This window comes from Odocoileus virginianus, unplaced genomic scaffold (genome assembly GCF_023699985.2).
Source record: "Odocoileus virginianus isolate 20LAN1187 ecotype Illinois unplaced genomic scaffold, Ovbor_1.2 Unplaced_Contig_2, whole genome shotgun sequence".
Classification (NCBI taxonomy): domain Eukaryota; kingdom Metazoa; phylum Chordata; class Mammalia; order Artiodactyla; family Cervidae; genus Odocoileus; species Odocoileus virginianus.
Window position 1 is genome coordinate 3,780,310 of NW_027224319.1, and position 17,319 is coordinate 3,797,628.

The 17,319-nt window shown below is 47.6% G+C and overlaps 1 protein-coding gene across 3 annotated transcripts in view; it reads right to left on the reverse strand.

Moving 5' to 3' along the window:
• Nucleotides 1-334: 334 nt before the first annotated feature.
• Nucleotides 335-17,319, reverse strand: part of LOC110152397 (C-C chemokine receptor type 1) — a 44,864-nt gene continuing 27,879 nt past the window's right edge. For 2 of the 3 annotated variants that reach the window (XM_020916145.2, XM_070463318.1), the window contains exons 2-3: nt 9,192-9,371; nt 335-2,784 (exon numbers count right to left, since the gene is read on the reverse strand). In XM_020916145.2, coding sequence (XP_020771804.1) covers nt 1,652-2,719 — 1,068 coding nt within the window. In that variant the 5' untranslated portion in view covers nt 2,720-2,784; nt 9,192-9,371 and the 3' untranslated portion in view covers nt 335-1,651. Of the gene's footprint in view, nt 2,785-6,068; nt 7,105-9,191; nt 9,372-17,319 lie in introns of those variants that run through there. The other variant, XM_020916146.2, reaches the window with a different exon arrangement.

Consider the following 17,319-nt stretch of genomic DNA (forward strand, 5'->3'; position numbering starts at 1 on the left):
TTAGGTAGGATCCCCGTTCACTTAGGGTGCTTTCTGACTGAGGGGGCCCTCCCCCACCTTTGCTGTCCTGCACCATGGGCTCGGAGGCAGTCCCCCTGCCCGCCGGGGCTGGGCTGATGTCCATGCACCTGTCCACTGCACCGTGCCGACAGCTCAGGGAGGGCAGACGGCCCTTCTGCACCCGTGTCTCCTGGGGCTCAGAGCGCTGAGTTTAAACGAAGCAGGTCCTTGGTCACTGTTGCCGGACTGAATTGATTTGCACAAACAATCGTGAGGACACTGGCAAATGAATTAGGGTTCATTCCAGCGGCAGAATTCAGCACAGGTCCCAAAGCCGAAGCTAAGAAATGATTTATTGCCTGGGAAAGTGATCCCAACATGCTGCTGCTTAAAAACAACAACAGTAGAAGAGCAACCACAGTCAAAGGTCATCTTGCTTATAAACATAAACATGCACAGCAAAGATAAAACTAGAAGATACATCAAAGAATGTACAGTGCTGTTTCTGGCTAGGGGATTATGAATGATTTTGACATTTGTTTTTTTTTCTCTGTGTTTTTAGGCTTTTCTAGTAAACAATTTATATTATTGGAAAAATTATTTTTAGAGAAATGTACAACTGAGGGAAAAGGGAATAAAGACACGTCTCACTTCAGGCGAGAGCTGAGGTGTTAAGGACCTTTAGGGTAAATGAATTTCTTTGAGTTAAGTGGTCCTTGACTTCCTACACTGACAGAGTCCCCACCCGTCCTGGTAGACGTTGCCCTCCCTGCCAGCCTCAAACCCTGTCCACTTGCACACCAGGTCACTGTCCTGCTGATCGGGCCAAGGTGGCAGCCAGAACTCTGATCCATACAACTATAAGGTCTGGATGGAGGTCCAGAGGAAGAAAATCAACCCTGTCTCCTGTTGCCTGGTAATAATTTCTGCAGTAAAGCTGTCAGAAATTACTGCTGCATCCCTCAACTGACAGGGAAGGGAGATTTTGAAAAATATTCAGAAAGACAGAAGTACAGCATCTTATATATTTTGTCTATGTCTAGCCTGCTGCCTGAATTCTTCTAGTTCAGTAGTTATAAAAATTCTACCCAAGGGCTTTCTTAGCCCCACTGCCAACAGCAGTTCCCCAAATCCATTTCCCACTAGGTGTCAAGTTCTTCCATCAGGAGCTCGAGGTTCCTCATGGTTTCCAAGAACCTAACCGTGCCATGGGGGTTGGGTGGAGTGGGTGGAGGAGGCCGCAGGCTCATGATTGGCTCTCAGTTCAGAGCAGAGGCAGCTATGGAAATCAGTTTCCAAGTTCACTAGTACTGAAGGTGGTGGATGCTCAGTGGCTGGTTTACAAATGTTAATGTTCATAAATCTGAACTCCTGTTTGGGACTAAGCCCGTCTCTGTCATCCTTTGTCCCAGTCTTCTGTGATGTCCCATTTCATTCATTCATCTCCTTTCCACAAAAGAGTAGTTCATGGAGAAAATTCAAATGCCAGCAGTGATTTTGTCCTGAGCACATTGGAATTCCCTCAACCCCATGTGGTCAGAATTCCACATCAGGTGAGACAGTTGCTGGGAGACCAAGCTGCCTCCTCCCCAGCCAGCATGCCCGGCAGGTCAGTCTTGCTGGGCCCTGCATCGGCCTCCAGGGGCCTGAGTCAGAACCCAGCAGAGAGTTCATGCTCTCCTGTGGAGGGGGACATGGAGCTGACCCTCTCCAGCCTGTCTGTGGAGAGGAAGGGGAGCCACTTGGCCAGGTGCACAGCCACCAGCCGATGGAACAACTGCCGCAGGTACTTGCGGAACCTCTCGCCGACAAAGACATAGATTACAGGGTTGACGCAGCAGTGAGTGTAGGCGATCACCTCCGTCACCTGAATGGCCAGGTCCAGCTGTCTACTCTGCTCACACTTACGGGTGAACAGGGAATCTTGGAAAGCAGAAATAAACACACTCAGATTGTAGGGTGTCCAAAAGAGAAAGAAGATGATCATGATGACAAAAATCAGACGCACGGCCTTGGCCTTCTTCTCATTTGGTTTTCTGAGCAGAATCTTTATAATCCCTGTGTAGCAGACGATCATGACCAGCAGAGGCAATACCAGGCCCATGATGTTCAGTTTCAGAGCCTGGAACTGTTTCCACCTTGTGAAGCTTTCAGGAGGAAAATGAAGACTGCAGGTGTAGTGGCTGAACTCCCACTGGGTCGTGGAAAAGTACAAGCCGGGGACAGACGCCAAGACGGCCAGGGCCCAGACGACAATGCTGGTGACGATACCAAAGGTGACAGTCCGAGCCCGCAGAGCAAACACGGCATGGACGATGGCCAGGTACCTGTCGATGGTCAGCAGGATGATGAAGAAGATCTCGCTGTACAAGCCCATGAAATAGAACCCAGAGAGCAACTTGCACATGGCCTTACCGAAAACCCAGTCATCCTTCACCTTGTAGTCGATCCAGAAGGGCAGCGTGAAGAGGAAGATGAGGTCAGAAATGGCCAGGTTGAGGAGGTAGATGCTGGTCATGCTTCTGAGCCTCTTGTACTGCATGAGGACCAGGACCACTAGGATGTTGCCGATCAGGCCAACGACAAACACCACCGAGTACAAGGGGGGCAGCAGCTGGGCCCCGAAGGCCCGCTCCTGCACCTTCTGGCACGGGGTCGTGTCCCCGTAGTCGTACTCGGTGGTCATCTCATAGTCCTTTGCGGTGGTTGAAGTTTCCATCCTGGCTTCTGCCACGGGTCAAGGGAAAGGTTTCTGTGTGTATCTGCTGTTAAAGGCAGTGGGCTCTGGACAACAAAAACAAGGCAGTGAGTATACAGCCTTCACCCCTGGACAACTGTTTACTGAGTGCCGACTGTGTACACGCCCTGTGGGGCAAGGGAGACCCAGGTCCTCTGGACTTGGTTCAACCCGGAGTCCACCACACTAACAAACACGGCGTGCACACATCGCTAACTCAAGTGCTCTGGCAGTGAGCGCTCTGAAGGGGACGTCCAGAGGAGGGAGAGCGCAGACGGGGGGGACAAGGGGAGGCCTCACGCATGTTCCCGACCAAGCCTTCCTGAGAGCTTCCCGTGGACTCGGCGTTGGACTCAGCGTTAAGCAGCCCTTGAATGGGGACCATGGTCATTCCCCGTTTTAGAGCTGAAGGCGCACACGTCGGGGGCAGTCAGGACACAAAGCTGCTGAGAGCAAGAGCTGGAGCTCAGACCCGGGTGTTCAGGCCCATTCCTGAAACCCCCTGCCCCTCCTCCCCAGTCTCAGAGCAGTGACTCTGCACTGTGGGGTCCCCAGAGGAGGCCGGGAAGGAAAACAGTTCTGGCTGAGAGTCAGAAACTGGCCGACAGATCTTTCTGGCAGATTCTCAGCCAGGGGTGATGGAGTGCCGTGGGGGCAGGTCAACGTGAATGTTTGTTCGGGCATCACAGACACTGGGGACGTCACTGTCATTATGTAGCCAGAGCCGAGGATGTACTGCGATGAGAAAATCACCAACAGTGCTGCCACAGCGAGAGCCTAGGAGGCCAACCCATCCCCCGGGCTGACTCGGGTACTCTGAAGGCCTCTGAGACAGCCGTGAGGAGGAGTCAGGAACAGTCCGGGAGGAGTTCGGTGACCGGGTAAGGAGAAGATGGGGCTCTGGGGGAAGAAAGGCTCAGAATAGCTTCAAGACATGGAGTGTCACACAGTGACCAGACACAGGGCGGAATTCTCTTTAAAAAAAAACTTTAGATATTTTTAAATCAGGGTTGCCTCAAAATAAAAAGAAACAAAAAGCCTGACTTTGTAGAAAATTCCCAGCCCCTGCTTTTTAGCACTCCCTTCCATCTTTTCCATCCTCCCCAAAGGGAGCACAGGTTTTTGTGTAACCTACCAGCTCTGTGACCTCATGTAAGTTAAACTACCTCCCTGAACTTCAGTTCCTCATCTGTAACATGGGAAAGTATCCTTACCTTGCAGGGGTAATGTAAGGCAATGTCTGAGCCTTGCCCTGGAAATTATCAGGTTCTCAGTAAATATTAGGGGACCTCCTTCCCTTCAGGTGCCCTGCTCTGAGGCCTGGTGCCACCAGGATGTACGCCACTCCCTGTAAGTCTCCCTGTAGTTAACCTGGAAAATGAATGCTGCCTGACAGTGATGGAGGCACAGTCCCTTCCATCTGCACTGCACTGTGAAATTTCCAAAATGCTGCCATCAGTGTAACTGATTTAACCTAAACTTTGATCAGTAAAGTGAGTGCTACTTACAGCACAATTTCCACCTAACATCTTGAGAGTCCAGTGCTCCTCCTTCCATAGAACTTAAAGAATGTTTCCTGCTCACAAAATTCACATTTCTGTAGTGGCTTTCAGAGATTAAGGCACAGGACGGTGGGGGGTGCTGGGCCCCCAGGCTGCGGGGAGGTCATTTCCCATCAAATTCACCCCTACGGCTCTCTCCTCCATCTCTGAGCTTGCGTACGGCCAGCCAAGCCTCTTTCTGGAGAAACCTAAGGTGGCAGGTCGCCAAACAAGCTGCGTTGGCAACTTCTGATTTCTGCTGCCGCTGCCAGCTGGCAGACAGCTCCGTGTGGCGGCCAGCACTTCTGGGTGTGTTCTCAGGCTTACTGTGTGAGCAGCAGGCAGTACAGACAGCAAAGGGTGCAAGGCTGAGCCCGTGAGCCCAGTTTCTGGGGAATTCTGGCAAAAGTGGAGGCAAACCGCGTCAGCGCTGTCAGGGGCCATCTGAACAGAGTCACCTTTACACCTACTCCCACTTTCAAGCCAGATCACTATTTCCCCACTTCTTGGGCACCAGAAACAGCTCCTGGGCACGCTGTCCCTAAAGAGAGATGAACTGGAGTGAGGCCCTGGAGGCGACACCCAAGGAGCATGCCATGCCACGTGCCAGTCTGTCTGCAGCCTGCTACTAACGTCTGCCCCAGGCCGTTGCCCCAGTGATCCAGCGCCAGCATCCTTTATCCTGGGAGTTGGTGAAGCCCCTGGACAGACCAAGGGCTGTCTGTGGTAGTGGAAGACACCCAGGCCTGGTGGGGTGCAGGAGCTGGCTTCTTCTGGCTCATCAGAGCCAGCTGTGTGCAGCTGTTCTGCATCTAGCATGCTGGTGACTCAAAGTCAACCAGAATGGGACTATTTACACATGGGAATCAGCCAACACTAGGAATCAGGGCACTTTTCTTGGGAGAATTAGCTGATAAACACTTGCCAGTGCATCCATGTCCTTCAGTCTGAATAGCCTAGAGTTGTCCTGGAGCCAGAGTGGGGACTTAAGGGTCAGTGAGGGGCAGAGAGCCTGGTGGTCGGCTGTGCAAACTTCTGGGGATTTCTAATCCTGAAAGTCTGGGACCTTCCAGATCTACTGGAGGAAAGGCTGAAGTAGATACGTCCAAGTAGCCCCCATGTCATTTATCTTCAGAACAAAATTCTGACCTCCCTCTTCTTTAGAACAGAATGGATGCCCCTTGCCCTCTCCCGCCCCCCACAGCTGGCCAGTCACCTGGCCAGCTGCCTACCTTCTGGTGGGTGAGAGCCTATCTCCTTCAAAGACAGCACACAGTCCTGATTTTGGGGCTCCTGGAGTCTAGCCTTCTTAAGAAACTGTCTCAGTATCAAATCATCTTTGCATCTGCGAAGCTTTTACTAATTAGTATTATCCTTTTGCTGCAATTTCCTCTTATACCATGTTTGTCTTGAATAGCTTTCTTCAGAAAGTATGTTAATAGTGGACTGACTTTTTAATCAGTCATCAACAAGCAATCAGACAAGAAAGTATCCTGTTTTTAGAAAGAACAAGAATCAGCTCAAAACAAAAAGAACACCCTATTTTACATCTGAGCACTCATATAAATCCATCCATCCTCAGTATTGCTATACAAAGCACTGTCTTTCAGATGCACTGCTGGGTTACTTAGGCATTTGACTGGCCCTCAAAGAACTCCCCAACTCTGAGGAGACAGACTGATAAACAAGTCATGTCCTGCAACAGGAGAACTACAGTCCAATCTGGTCATGTGCAAACAACAGTACCTTCAAAAGTAACTGACAAGACCGAAGAGACAAGTTCCACTTACTCTGGCTTCAGGGGACTGTGTCCACGAAGTGTTTGTTTCTGAAGCTTTTAGATGCTTTATGAATTCGAGGGCAAGGTCCTGAGTGAGTCAGAAGTTCTCAGCTTCCTGTGTGATGATGGAGATAGAACTCCGGGTCTCAGGTTTTCAGAACAACAAGAAGGGGACAAAGATCCTCTTTCTTGTACTGCTGGGTGTCCAGTTCCTGAATGCCAAGTTCACGCTAAGGTTTTTTCCTGCTCACTCAGCTGTACTTCTCCTCGGGCAGCTCTGCTTTAAGGGGATTGGGTGGTGGGGCTGGGTGGAGTTGAGCAGGGCGAGGTGGGTGGCAATGAATGTTTCTGGAGCTTCTGAGGCAATCTAGTTCTTGCCCTCAGTAAGTAGTCTTCCTCTTCTTTTTTTTAAAGATTGCAAATAAAAGGATTTAAACAGGAAATCTGGGGTTCTGGGTCCTCAAAACAGTCTGGCCCTACCAGCCCTAGAAGGGCAGGAGGTCACTTCTTTTTGGCACCCCCATGTGCCTGTGCCAGCAACTGCTCACCGCCCCTCTCTGCTCTCCAGTCTGCCCCACAAGCCCCAGGGAGCGGCTCTATGACACAGAGTCTCCCGCCTGGAGAGAGTCCAGGTCTGTTGGATGGCTGTCGGCTGTCGGGCCCCTCCTCTTTGATCTCAGATTTCCTTTTTGCGTCTCATCCCTGACAACTGATTCGGACCCAGTCCTGTCTCTGCTTCTCCTTCCCGTCGCAATGTCAACATCCTAGAAAGCTTATGCTCTGTGTGACCTTGGCTGCAGGAAGCCTGCAGCCTGTCAATGAGGCATGCCTTCAGATTCAAATGCTGCACCAGCAAGTTAACTTCTAAGAGGTCGTCATGACCTTGGAGCACTCTCTGTTGTCTAATCCTGGGACGCACTCTCTCTCTGCAGAGCCAAGGAGGTTGCTTCTGGTCCCAGGTCACATTCAGACACCAAAGCCCAATGGGCGAGTGTCTCACAGATGGACAGAAGGGCCTTTGCGGCACACAAGTGGCTCCTAGGCAGTAGCCCTCTGTCACCTCCCCATCACCCCGTCTCTTCCCCCACCCTCCCACTCCATTCCTCTTTAATTTCCTTCCCCAGGCTCTCTTTCCACCACCCTTTCTCACAACATAGACTCCCTTGGCCCTCCACCCAGAATTCTACACCCCCTAACCTGACAAACCACAGGGAAAGGTCCAGTAGTCCCTCTGCTCTGCTCAGCTGCCCCCTTGTGCTGGGTCAGGTTCCAAAGTCAAAGAGGCTGTTGGACACGTTCATGCAGATCTCTCTCATCCTGCCCGGATCACCCAAGAGACACTCCCTCCATGAAGCCTTCCTACTCTCTACGGGAGGAAGTCATTCGTGACAGGCAGGTGCTGGAGCTGAGAGTTTTAAGATTTTGGAGGGGGGTGGTGGGGGTGGTAGAGTTTCCCTTAGTCACACTTTATTGTATAGGTTGGACATTTGGACAATAAACAGCAAGGCACCATTTAAAATAGCTCAAAAATGAAAAAGAATAGAAGTCATCATTTTCTGGGCTTCCCTGGTGGCCCACTGGATAGGAATCTGCCTGCCAATGCAGGGGACATGAGTTCAATCCCTGGTCCAGGAGGATCCCACATGCCACGCAGTAACTAAGCCTGTGTGCTACAACTATTGATCTTGTGCTGTAGACCCTGGGAACCCCAGCTACTGAGCCCACATGCCCAGAAGCCTGTGCTCTGGAACGAGCAAGGTCATCGCAATGAGAAGCCCAGGCACGGCAACAAGAGAGCAGCCCCCACTTGCCACAAGGGAAAGCTCGACCAGCAATGAAGACCCAGCACGGCCAATAAGTAAATAAACAGAAACTATAACTTTCTAAAAAGAAACCTTGGATGTTTACCTCAGTTTGGGTACCACTCTCTAATGCTCTCTTGTAATAATCCTTGATTTCACTTTTCACGTGCATCTCTTTTTTCACAGCCTAATAAACAACCTCAAAACTTTGGGGCTTAAACTCACAAGGAGATTGTTCTGTGATTCTGTGAGTTAGGCGGGTGTTCCCACATAGCCTCACTCCCACGACTGATGGTGGGCGCTGCTTGCTGACTGGACCGCCTCAGTTTTCCACGTGGCTCTCGTCTTCCAGTCTGCCAGGCTGGCTTTATGCACAACAGTCTCAGGCAAGAGAAGACCCTGTAAAGCATCTTAAGGAAACGCCTCTGAGGCCACAGAGGATCACCTGTGCTGCAGTCTATCACTCACAGCAAGTCACGGAGCCAAGCCACAGACAAGGCAGTCAGGAAACAGAATCTGCCTTTTCAGGGGAAGAAATAAAGTCACATTGTAAAAGCTGGTGAGTACCGAGAGGAAGGGCTCTGAAGCCATATTTATCTTCTACCAAAAGCACAGGCTTCCTCTAGCTCCCTCACCCGGGGGTTCCTTGAACTCCTGTCCTCTGATGGTCCTGTCTTCCCCCATCCTTAGCCACTCATTCCTGTGACCCTCCCTAATCCTGGGATTTTACCGTCAACAACATCTGTGTCCTTTTTGTCTCAGGTCTCAGCATCTCAGCCCCTCACCTCCTGTTCACCTTTACTTCTCACCACCTCTAGCATCTCAGCTCCAGTGGTTCTTTGACCCCAGTGCAACCAGTGACATTTCAATTTCTTCTGATCCTCAGCCTCCTCATGCTCCTACTTCCATCACCTTACAGTCCAGGGGCCATCATTACGGTCCCTCCTGTACACACATCCTCAACGCCGTCACTCTTTTCTGATCTGGTTGTGCCCACCTGGCACAAACCCGGTCCTGATTAGATCTGAATCCCACCGGCACCATGAAGTTGAACACGGCTGGAGGGAACCACACAGCAGTACCGACTGGGAACCCCTAAATTACTGTCGGCCACATGCCAAGGGTCCCTCATGCCCACCAACGGCATTCCCCCCTTAGACATTATCTCACACTTTCTGCCTTTTCCTTGAACCTCCAGCACCACCTCCATCATCTTCAGTCTTAGCTGATGACCTTGTTCCCCAAGTCAGCGAGAGAACAGAAGGCTCAGAAGAGACTGTTAACACATCCCACCTCCCTTCTTCCCATCCACCCTTCCCTGACCCTTCTACCTGCTTCCCTCCTGCCACGAGGATGCATTCTCCATGCTCCAAGTTCATCTCATCCATGTTGCCCAGGATCCTCTCTCACCAGCACGAGGACATCATTCTAGTCATCTTCTCCTTTATCACCAGTTTTTTTTCTGTCTGCCAGATTATTCCCATCAGTATACACACATGCTCTTATTTGATCTGAAACAAATAAGTAAAGAAACAAACAAGTTAGCAAGCAAAGTCTCCCTTGATTCCACTTTCAATTCTAATTATGATTCATTTCTTTTTAAAAATATTTTACTTATTCAGCTGTGCTGATTCACAGTTGTGGCACATAGGAACTTCATTGCAGGATCTGTAAGTTGTGGCATATGTAATCTAGTTCACTGGCCAGGGATCGAACCAGGGCCTTCTGCATTGGGAGCAAATAGTCTCAGCCACTGGACCACCAGGGAAGTTCATCTAATTACTGATTCATTCCTGCACAGCTCTTTGCAGTACTCAAAAGAGCTGTCTTTATCTGCATCCAGTTCCACTTCACTCCAGTTTCTAGAACCTGCTCTCCTCTAGCCCCCGGTGATTTTGTCAGGGTCATCAGTGACCTTCATGTGGCTAAATCCAATGGTCAGATCTCAGGCTGTACTGGACCTGACAGCTCAGCACATTTGACACCATTGTAGCTCCCTCTTCTTGATACTCTTCGCCTCAAGGATGATACTCTTCATCCTGTGTGTGCAGGATCCCAGTCTCCTGGCTTTTCCCTCATTTCACAGCAGCCCCTTGTCAGTTCCCACTGCTGGTTTTTGCTCAGTCTTCCAGCTTCTTTCCTTGGCAAGCACCAGGCCATGGTCCTTGAGCCCCGCTCCTCCCAATCTGCAGTCACACCTTTGATGGCTCTATGCTCTCTCACGGCTGAAAACGTCATATCCACTCTGAAGAGGCCCAAATGTACATCTCCAGCCTGCCCAGCTCCCTCAAATCTAGGCTCATACCCAGCACTCTGCTCAATGTCTCCACCTGGTTTTCTCAAAAGCTTTTCAAATAGAATTCCTGATCTTCTCTCCAAATTTTATTGTACTGTCATCCACACCTAGAGGTAAATGGCAGCTCCATTCTTCCTATGGAACCTACCAAAACATTGGAGTAACACTTGAATCTACTCTTTGGAACCTGACCTGTGATCTTTTTGCAGAATCTGCTGACTCCATTTTCAACACACAAAGACTTCAATCCCTTCTTGCTTCACCCACTGGCCCCAGTTTGGTCAAACCACCAAGACCACTGTCTCTTTCCAAAACAACAGCTGGCATGATTCTTCAAGAGTTACTTCAGGTCAAGCATACCTCTTCCAAGTCCTTATATTGGCCTGCAAGGCAGTTCACCACCTGCCCTCCTCCCGTCTCTGACTTCATCTGTTAGTTTCTCCTTCACTCACTCTGTTCCAGCCACACTGGCTCCCAGGATGCCCCTGAACACACCAGGTACCTTTCCACCTCAGGGCCTTTACATGTGCTGTTTCCTCTGCCAAGATGCCCCTCCCCGACATGCCTGGAAGGCCTGCTCCCTCACCTCCTTCATTTCTACATGCGTGCATTACTTTCTCAGGAGGTATTCTCTAACCATCTTATTAAATTGAATCTCCTCTTCTCCCACCTTAGAAATCAATGACCCTCTTCCCATATTTACTTATTACTTCCTGGGTTACATATATTTAATATGTAGTTATTGTCCGGTTTCTCTCAATGTAATGACAGCTTCCTGAGAGCTGGAATATTCCCTCTTTTGTTCACTGCCATAGCCCCAAACAGCAGGTGCTCAAGAAGCATTTTTTGGCCATGGTCTGCAGCATGTGGGATCTTAGTTCCCTCACCAGGGATGGAACCTGTGCCTCCTGCATGGGGAGGGCGGAGTCTTAAACACTGGACTGCCAGGAGTCCCACAGTAAGCATCTCTGAATGGCTAAATTGCAAGAAATTTAGAGTCAGGATACCCAGAGAGCACATTAGCAACAGCTCTGCAGTTTATCCAGGATCCAGGGCACTTCCATCTTTCCAACACACACGGGTCAGCACTGCTCATGGCCACGAGATGGTTGAGCTCATCCAGGCCTGATGACATCTACCAGAAAAAAAGTGCTGTCTCTTCCTGCTGTCGGTTCTTAGAAACAAGGAAACTCGCAGCAGTTTTGTAAGAAAACATCCACTGGGGAGCTGGATTCTCTGCAGTGAAACCAGGAGACAGCCCCTCCACCTGGCCTCCCTGGGTAGGGCTAGGCAACAGTGACCCAGGGAAGGGATCAGCCCCTCTCTGTAGTTCTTCTGCCTCAGGCAGCTGCTCAGCAGGAAGCAGACACTGGGAGGCAGGATGTGAGAGGCTATGAACAAAGGGGGAGCACTGTATCTCTTCCCAGGCTCTTTCCTCCCCTCCACAACCTACCTGAATACAGGGGCCTCTGGGGGAGGTTCCTGTTCAGAGCATGGCCACTAAGCCCACGAAGGCGGATGCCAAGGGTTGCTAACCAGACGGTGGCAGTTCCCTGAAATAGTACCTACAAGCACTGGGTGCTGGCTCACTGCTAGGCGGGGACTCAGGGAGGAATGAAGACGGTGAGTATGATCCTGTCTTTGTCCCTCCAATCTAAATTGCAGACCGTCACACGTACACATAGGCACCCACTGACTCCTCTATCTGCTCTGAGAGCTCTAATTCATGGTTGCTGCATGCTGGTATTCATTCATTCCCTTCCATCTCACTTCTCACACGTCTACCAAATGCCCTCTTCCCTTGCCTGTTGTGCGTGCTAAGTTGCTTCAGTTGTGTCTGACTGTTGTCACCCTATGGACTGTAGCCCACCAGGCTCCTCTGTCCATGGGGATTCTCCAGGTAAGAATACTGGAGTGGGTTACCTTTGCACCAAGGGATGGAACCCACATCTCTTATGTCTCCTGCGTTGGCAGGTGGGTTCTTTACCACTAGTGCCATCTGGGAAGCCCCCTTGCCTGTTATGGGATCTCAAATATGAGTGAGGCAATGCCTGGATCTAGTGTTAACTCAAGGTCAGATCTGTGGGCTGGCTACAGTAGACACTGCCTGGGAGCTTGGTGGTAATGAAGATTATCAGACGCCACCCTCTGACCTGTAGAATCTCAGGATGTGGGGGTGTTGGATCCAGAAGCTATGGTTGAACAAGTCTTCCACATGCTTCTTATTGGTGCTGGAGTCTGAGAATCATGGCTGGACCCTTGCCCTTTAAAGTGTGATGGTAAAACCTGAGTGCTTACCAGAAATGCAGACTCTCATGCGTCACCCCAGGCCTACAGAGGAGAATCTGTCTTTTTTACTAGCCTGCCCAAGGATTTCTTTGCACATCCCAGTGTGAGACACTCTTGTCTAGAATGTCACAGTCCAGTGGTGGAGACATCTCCTTGGGCTCAAAGATGCACCAGAGCAAGGTAGGAGGGGTCCAAAGTGCTCACTTAATCTGAGACTACAGACAATGAGTTGGAGTCTATCAGCGGAGTAGGCAGAGGACCAGGGGTTGTGTTGCCAAAATGGCCTCTGTTCACTGGTGCCGAAGGGAAACACAGAGATAAGAGTTTTGGGTGAAGTAGAAAAGACATTTTATTGCTCTGCCAGGCAAAGCGGGTCACAACATGCTAATGCCCTCAAGATTGTGGGAGGCTCCTGCAGGGGGTAGTGAGAATTTGTACAGTGTTCAAGGAGCAGGGAGTAAGCAGCTTGTGGATGATTAGTGGTTGGCAACAAGGTAAAGTTTCAAGCATCTTCAATGTTCTGGTTTCAGCCAGTCTAGGGTTCACGATCTTGCCAGGGAACTGGGAGATTGGTGATCTGCTATGTTGTAGAATGACTGTCTAAACTGTTACCAGTTCCCCAGTCCAACAGCCACTCTTCGTTTCTACATCTTCACATTGAAGATCATTAACTCTTTGTTGATCATTAATTCTTTCATTTCAGTTCAGTCGCTCAGTCATGTCCAACTCTTTGCAACCCCATTGACCACAGCATGTCAGGCCTCGCGGTCCATCACCAACTCCCAGAGTTTACTCAAACTCATCTCCATTGAGTCGGTGATACCATCCAACTATCTTATCCTCTATCATCCCCTTCTCCTCCTGCCTTCAATCTTCCCCAGCATCAGGGTCTTTTCAAATGTGTCAGCTCCTCGCATTGAGTGGCCAAAGTACTGGAGTTTCAGCTTCAACATCAGTCCTTCCAATGAACACTCAGGACTGATCTGCTTCAGGATGGACTGGTTGAATCTCCCTGCAGTCCAAGGGACTCTCAAGAGTCTTCTCCAACACTACAGTTCAAAAGCATCAATTCTTTGGGGCTCAGCTTTCTTCACAGTCCAACTTCTCACATGACTACTGGAAAAACCATAGCCTTGACTAGACGGACCTTTGTTGGCAAAGTAATGTCTCTGCTTTTTAATATGCTGTCTAGGTTGGTCATAACTTTCCTTCTAAGGAGTAAATGTCTTTTAATTTCATGGCTGCAGTCACCATCTACAGTGATTTTGGAGACCCCCAAAATAAAGTCAGCTACTATTCTCATTGTTTCCCCATCTATTTGCCATGAAGTGATGGGACCGGATGCCATGATCTTAGTTTTCTGAATGTTGAGTTTTAAAGCCACCTTTTTCACTCTCCTCTTTCACTTTCATCAAGAGGCTTTTAGTTCTTCACTTTCTGCCATAAGGGTGGTGTCATCTGCATATCTGAGGTTATTGATATTTCTCCTGGCAATCTTGATTCCAGCTTGTGCTTCATCTAGCCCAGCATTTCTCATGATGTACTCTGCATATAAGTTAAATAAGCAGGGTGACAATATATAGCCTTGATGTACTCCTTTCCCATCTGGAACCAGCCTGTTGTTCCATGTTCAGGTTCTAACTGTTGCTTCCTGGCCTGCATACAGATTTCTCAAGAGGCAGGTCAGGTGGTCTGGTATTCCCAGCTCTTTCAGACAGTTTATTGTGATCCACACAGTCAAAGGCTTTGGCATAGTCAATAAAGCAGAAATAGATGTTTTTCTGGAACTCTTGCTTTTTAGATGATCCAGCGGATGTTGGCAATTTGATCTCTGGTTCCTCTGCCTTTTCTAATACCAGCTTGAACATCTGGAATTTCACAGTTCACGTATCGCTGAAGCATGGCTTGGAGAATTTTGAGCATTACTTTATTAGCATGTGATATGAATGCAATTGTGCGGTAGTTTGAATATCCTTTGGCATTGCCTTTCTTTGGGATTGGAATGAAAACTGACCTTTTCCAGTCCCATGGCCACTGCTGAGTTTTCCAAATTTGCTGGCATATTGAGTGCAGCACCTTCTTTAGTCAGCATTTTACTTCAAAACAAGGACACAGAGGCTTGTTCAACTTCCTTTTTTCTTTGATACTCCTCAGTCTTGAGGACTGAGAACAAAAAAGGAAATAAAGTTATAGATTCCTCAGTCTTGATGAAGGAGAACAAGAAAGGGAACGAAGTTTTAGATTGAGAGGTTAATCATAAACTTGGTAAGGAAACTCAATTTTAGTTCCCTTTGTTTCAATTTTCCCCAACTTTTTGAGAGAATGGGTTGGTAAACTGCTCTGGTTACTTTCTGCTGACCTGGGGGCATAGTCCTGCCTAATTTGGGGAATGGACAGAGTTGAAAAGAATCCTGAGTTTCAAGCTTGGCATTAATATTTTGTATTAAGAAAATATTACCTCTATCTTTGATTACCTCTATCTTTGATTGCTTTGTTGTAGCACATGGAAAAACATTCAGAATTATTAGACGTATTACAGTGAAGAAAACGTCTAAAATACACCTTCGAAATATTTTTGAAGAGTCCTATTTTAGATGGCAATCAGGAAATTAAGTGTTGGAGTGTTTACTTTTTACATATACATTTAGTAACCAGGTAGCCTTTTGCTCGGTGGCTATAGCTTGAGCTGTCTCATTTGCTTTGCTATTTTTAAAGTAGGAGTTTTCATACTTAAAAAGAGGACATTGAGATCATATGGGTGCAGTTGGCAGCTGCTAGCACATACTGTTTAAAAAACGGTTGATGGTGTTGTGAAGTATGATCAAGTTTAGAGAATTCAGGTTTTCAGTAACTTAGAAATGTGTCTGAACACACATTCATAATAGCTACCTAGTTCCACTTGGGGTGTCTGAATGATAGTTATTTCATCTCAGTTTTTTAAATGTAATTTTTTGATGGCTAAAGCATGTTTAATAGGCCACAAAAGGCTGGTCTGATTAGCCTGAAGTTCAAATTCGTCAAGTACAAGTCAGAACAATTTCCCCATACCTCAACATGTGAAATTTTCTTCCATAATTTTCCCCCCTTTAATTGCAAATCTTTCCATAAACATCACTGATAATCAAAATATTTTCCTAACATTGCCAAAGCGGCCAAGTTGCCTCCTCTGGGTCCATTTATGCATCTTGATGCTAGGCCTCTTTTTTCCCCTAGTTCTCCATGTTGGGGGAAAACTAATCAGATATCATTAACAAACTCAGAGGTATATTAATGGGGCAAAGCTTTGGAGGCTATGCATTTTACCACTAGCACTTAATTGTCACACAGCATTGTACATGTGCTTTCAGCAATATACTTAAAATAAGCAGTGATACATGTCATGAATAGTTATACTCTGTGACAACTTCACTACAGAATTTTCTTTTCATCCTGAACATTGGGGTCTAAGTATGCTTAGAAGTAAAATAACTTTCCATGACGACAGGAAGACAAACATTCAGTAAAGAGAGCAACTGAAGTCCGGGAGCAGACTTACACGTCAGCTGTCTTCTACTGTTGTCTCCTTTTCCTCTGGTGTGGGTATCCTTTGGGGTTAACAGTTTTTTCTATAGACAATCCTATATGGACACTCTTCTTAAATGGGAGATATGGAATTAACAGTCAATTCCCTTCAGTTTTGTTGCACATGCGCTAGTTAAAAGTACCTATAAAGTCCTTTTATTTAGCTTGGAGAAAGTTTGTTAAATGATATCTTTTCCAGTGTACATAATCTCATAGTTGCAGGTCACAAGACATTTGATCTTTATCCAAAGAAAATCACTGTGATCAGACTTAGAAACAAGCTTAGAATATTCTTTTACTAATTAAATTAAACTGTATAATAATGTAACATGGCAACAAGGAGCCATCCTGGACAGAGATAATAAATACAAAGCCTCAGTACACATAAAACTTCATGATCCACAAGAGTTTAATATTGAAACATAATTTCCTTCTCTAGATTATCTTTATTTCTATGAAATCTAGCAAAATTAAGACTAATTCACTTAAAATAGGTTTGTTTTCAATAAACATGTCCAGATTATTCACATGAGTGTAACTACCCATATGAACTCTTTCAAATTGACTGCACTGGAACTTAATAGGAATCTCAGATCGAACTTTCAAAATGCCTCTAAATGCCAGAATAGCCATGCCGATGGCCTGTCTTCAAATTCTTCCTGTGATATTTATGGATTGGGTAAATTTGTCTCTTTTCCAGGTTTATGAATATTTAAATTCCTGCACATGCCAAGAGATAGTCTTTCCCATTCACCTGATAAAGTTGCTTAGAACCAAAGGGTCTCTGATTTCCAGAGGAACCAGACAGAGAGAAAAGAAAAATATTATAACTTTACCCACAGATATAAACCAGCAAACTGTTGTAAATCATAAGTAGCTTGAGTAAGAAGGATTTTCTATATATTAAAAGCAACGATGAGAAAGCCTGTAGTGGGCTCGCTGGTGGTCCAGCGGTTAAGACTCTGAAGACAATGCAAGGAACCTGGGTTCTGTCCCTAGTTCAATCACATTTTAGATGTGTAATCTAAAATACAATACAAATGAACCTATCTATGAAACAGAAACAGAATCACAGACACAGAGAACAGACTGGTGGTTGTCAAGGTAGAGGGGTTTGAAAGAGGGATGGGGTGGAAGGTTGGGTTGGCAGATATAAGCTTTTATATATAGAGCGCATAAACAAGGTACTACTCTATGGCACAAGGCTTCCCTGATAGCTCAGTTGGTAAAGAATCTGCCTGCAATGCAGGAGACCCCAGTTCGATTCCTGGGTTGGGAAGATCCCCTGGAGAAGGGAAAGGCTACCGCACTCC